Source organism: Penicillium canescens (assembly GCF_028828765.1).
Source record: "Penicillium canescens strain IBT 15451 chromosome Unknown utg000003l_segment0_segment0, whole genome shotgun sequence".
In the NCBI taxonomy this organism is placed as follows: Eukaryota; Fungi; Ascomycota; class Eurotiomycetes; order Eurotiales; family Aspergillaceae; genus Penicillium; species Penicillium canescens.
In genome coordinates, this window is record NW_026703965.1 from 4,408,339 (window position 1) to 4,411,432 (window position 3,094).

Below are 3,094 nucleotides of genomic sequence, written 5' to 3' on the forward strand. Positions count from 1 at the left end.
CGAATGCGATGTCTGAAACTGAATCCTTTGGCCCGAGGGCTCCACAGCCAATCGTGTGGATTGCGTGCTACACGGACTACCAAGGTACTGAGGAAGTTCCCTCCTTCTGGGCCTAGTTTCAATTCAGCTGCGTATTTTCGTACGTCTGGCTTGCTAGTGGCTGTTTTCACACCAGCTGCTGATCTTTGCACACAGGATGGATCCAAAAGCTACGGGATTCTTCGGACAAGTGGAAGGCCAAACGAAGGCATGCTCTTGCAGTATAAAACGCTGGGTGAGAATTATATAACCTGGGGGAAGGAGAAAGGTAAATGCTCTAGATCATTTCAGCTTTTCATTTTGTGTCTGGGCCTTGGTTCTTTGATAAGTTTCGGACAACATTTATCGACTATGAAGACCTATATGCCACTCGGGGCAACCATCCTTGCCATCTTACCTATGGCTCATGGTACTTCCCCTACCCCAACTGTCACTATAGCCTCGCCTGCGGCTACGATAATTGGATTAGCTGGCGAGACCGAACAATTTCCTGGCATACCCTTCGCTAAGCCTCCGGTTGAAAATCTCCGCTTCAAGCCCCCTGTACACTTGACCGAGCCTTATGGGGTCTACAAAGCTACAAAAAACAAGAATATCTGTCCACAATTCATCGCCAGCACGACAGACGGAAATTCCCTTCTCCCGCAGTTCTTCGCCACTCTGATCAATAGCCCCATATTCCAGAAGCCGGTTCTCGCAGCCAGCGAAGACTGCCTTTACCTCAATATTCATCGACCGGTGGGCGCCAAAGAGGGGGCCGACCTTCCTGTCCTCTTCTACATTTACGGTGGTGGCTTCCAACTAGGTTAGAACTCGATGCATGATGGAACACCATGGGTAAAGAAGTCTGTTGAGCTAGGCAAACCTATGATTGTGGTGACCGTCGCCTATAGAATGGGAGGATTTGGATTTCTTCCTGGTCGAGAAATCCAGGAAGAGGGATCGTCCAACGCGGGGCTTTTAGATCAACGCCTGGGCCTGCAGTGGGTTGCAGACAATATTCGTGCGTTTGGAGGGGATCCTGCGAAAGTCACGATTTGGGGTGAGTCTGCTGGGGCCTGGTCTGTCTTTGACCAAATGGCCCTATATTCTGGCAATAATACCCATAATGGAGAATCCCTATTCCGCGGGGCCATTATGAATTCAGATTCATTCCTAGCAGCGGACGCAACAGACTGTCCGAAAGCTCAGGGGATCTACGACAACGTTTGTTTTCCAAAGCCTACAGCGAGAGATCAAGGCTAATTAGTCTACAGGTCGTCGACAGTGCGGGTTGTTCGGCGGCTGTAGATACGCTGCAATGCCTTCGCAACCTTGACTATACCTCTCTACTCAATGCCACGAGCTCTGTTCCAGCCATGCTAGGCTACCAATCCCTCGCGCTTTCCTACCTCCCTCGTCCTGATGGAGTTGTGCTGGCAGAATCACCAGACCAATTGGCTTTGAAAAACAAGGTCGCCAAGGTCCCTTACATTGCTGGTAGTCAAGAGGATGAGGGGACGCTCTTTGCCCTTTTCCAGTCCAACATTACAGAGGAGAGGGTGCTTGTGGACTATCTTGGCAACGTCTTCTTTCCAAACGGTTCTAAGCAAGTCCTCAATGAGTTCGTCTCACTGTACGCCGACATTAGCAAGGATGGCGCCCCTTTCCGCACAAGGAAATGGTGGAACGTCTACCCCGAGTTCAAACGATTGGCCGCTATCATCGGGGACCATGAGTTCTCACTCAGTCGGCGCATTTTACTGGAGGCGTCGGAGTCTATGAGCCCAGACGTTCCAACCTGGTCATACATGAGCTCTTATGACCACGGAACACCGGTCCTGGGTACCTTCCACGGGAGCGATCTTCTCCAAGTTTTCTTCGGCATCCTACCAAATTATGCGTCGGACGCGTTCCACGCGTACTATATTTCGTTTGTCAACTCACTAGATCCAAACGACGGTAACGATGGTAAATATGGTCACTGGCCGCAGTGGAGTGAGAGTCACCGACTGCTAAATATGTACGCTGATCACTCAGAGTTGATTCCTGATGACTTCCGCCGTGAGGCCGCAGCGTTTCTCAAGGACAATATTCAGAATTTCCGACTATAAGTCGGGGAGGGTATTAAACCGATGGTCCTATTTGATCATAAATGGCCGAACTGGATAAATTTTTCTACTTATTCTTATTTTGAAAACTATATTTGGGCACACTCCTAACGACACAAGAATCACAAGAATCAAGTGCGTAGTCATTAACAACACAATTTCAGTGCTCCATGCAGCAAAGGTATCGAAGATGCCATAGAAACCTTCAATAGGCCACACCTATAGGAATTACCCATGCCAGCCGTGCCGTAATCATCAATGGCGAAGTACCATCAGGACTGACATCCGAGTGGAGCTCAATTGCAGTTTCCAAAGAGCTTGTCTAAAGAGTATAGACGGAACATCGCCATCTGTGCGTGACTCCCACGTGGACCTAAGGGACAATTGCACCGTGAGAAGTCCCTTTGAGTCCCCTGGCTGTCGGCTGCCGCTCTTGTGCTCGCTTGCATCAAGGGAGTACAGTGGACCTGGCACTGCACTCCCAACGGGCGTCATCCTTCTCCTTCCGTCACACTGTCCTGAGGAGTCATTCTTCTTCGTCGCCTTTTTCCACCCCGACCGCCATTGGGTCGACTGCTTGATAGCGTGCATTCTCATCTGGCTTCTACTCTCACCCGGTTTCCACTCTCACCTGGCTTCCATTTCCGTGCGGCACTTCACGTTTTCTAGAAAGCGTGTATTCCACGCGTCCACAGCTCTCACCCGACTTCTACTTCCGTGGCTTCACGATTTAGCGCTTTAGAAAAAGAAAAATAACGGGCACAGCGAGTGCACGCTCTTCATAAATCATGAGCAGGTGCGAGAAGGAAGCAGACAGATTACAGCTGTATTCTCTATCGAGGAAGTTCACTTGAGCTCTATCATGGGAGATGATTCAAGGTATAATAGGCGTCATCCAAGAAGCATGGAAAGGGACGCTATACTTAGAAAGCATAGGTAATCAAGGATGTAGATATCAGGGTTGG

At 49.7% G+C, this 3,094-nt stretch overlaps 1 protein-coding gene across 1 annotated transcript; it reads left to right on the plus strand.

Annotated features, from left to right (window-relative positions):
* Window positions 1–390: 390 nt before the first annotated feature.
* N7446_005033 (cholinesterase) lies at window positions 391–2,132 on the plus strand (the record flags this gene model as incomplete). The annotated part of the gene is made up of 3 exons (XM_058513781.1): window positions 391–844; window positions 899–1,245; window positions 1,296–2,132. The coding sequence occupies 3 exons, from the start codon at window positions 391–393 to the stop codon at window positions 2,130–2,132; spliced, it is 1,638 nt and encodes a 545-aa protein (XP_058375110.1).
* Window positions 2,133–3,094: the final 962 nt, after the last annotated feature.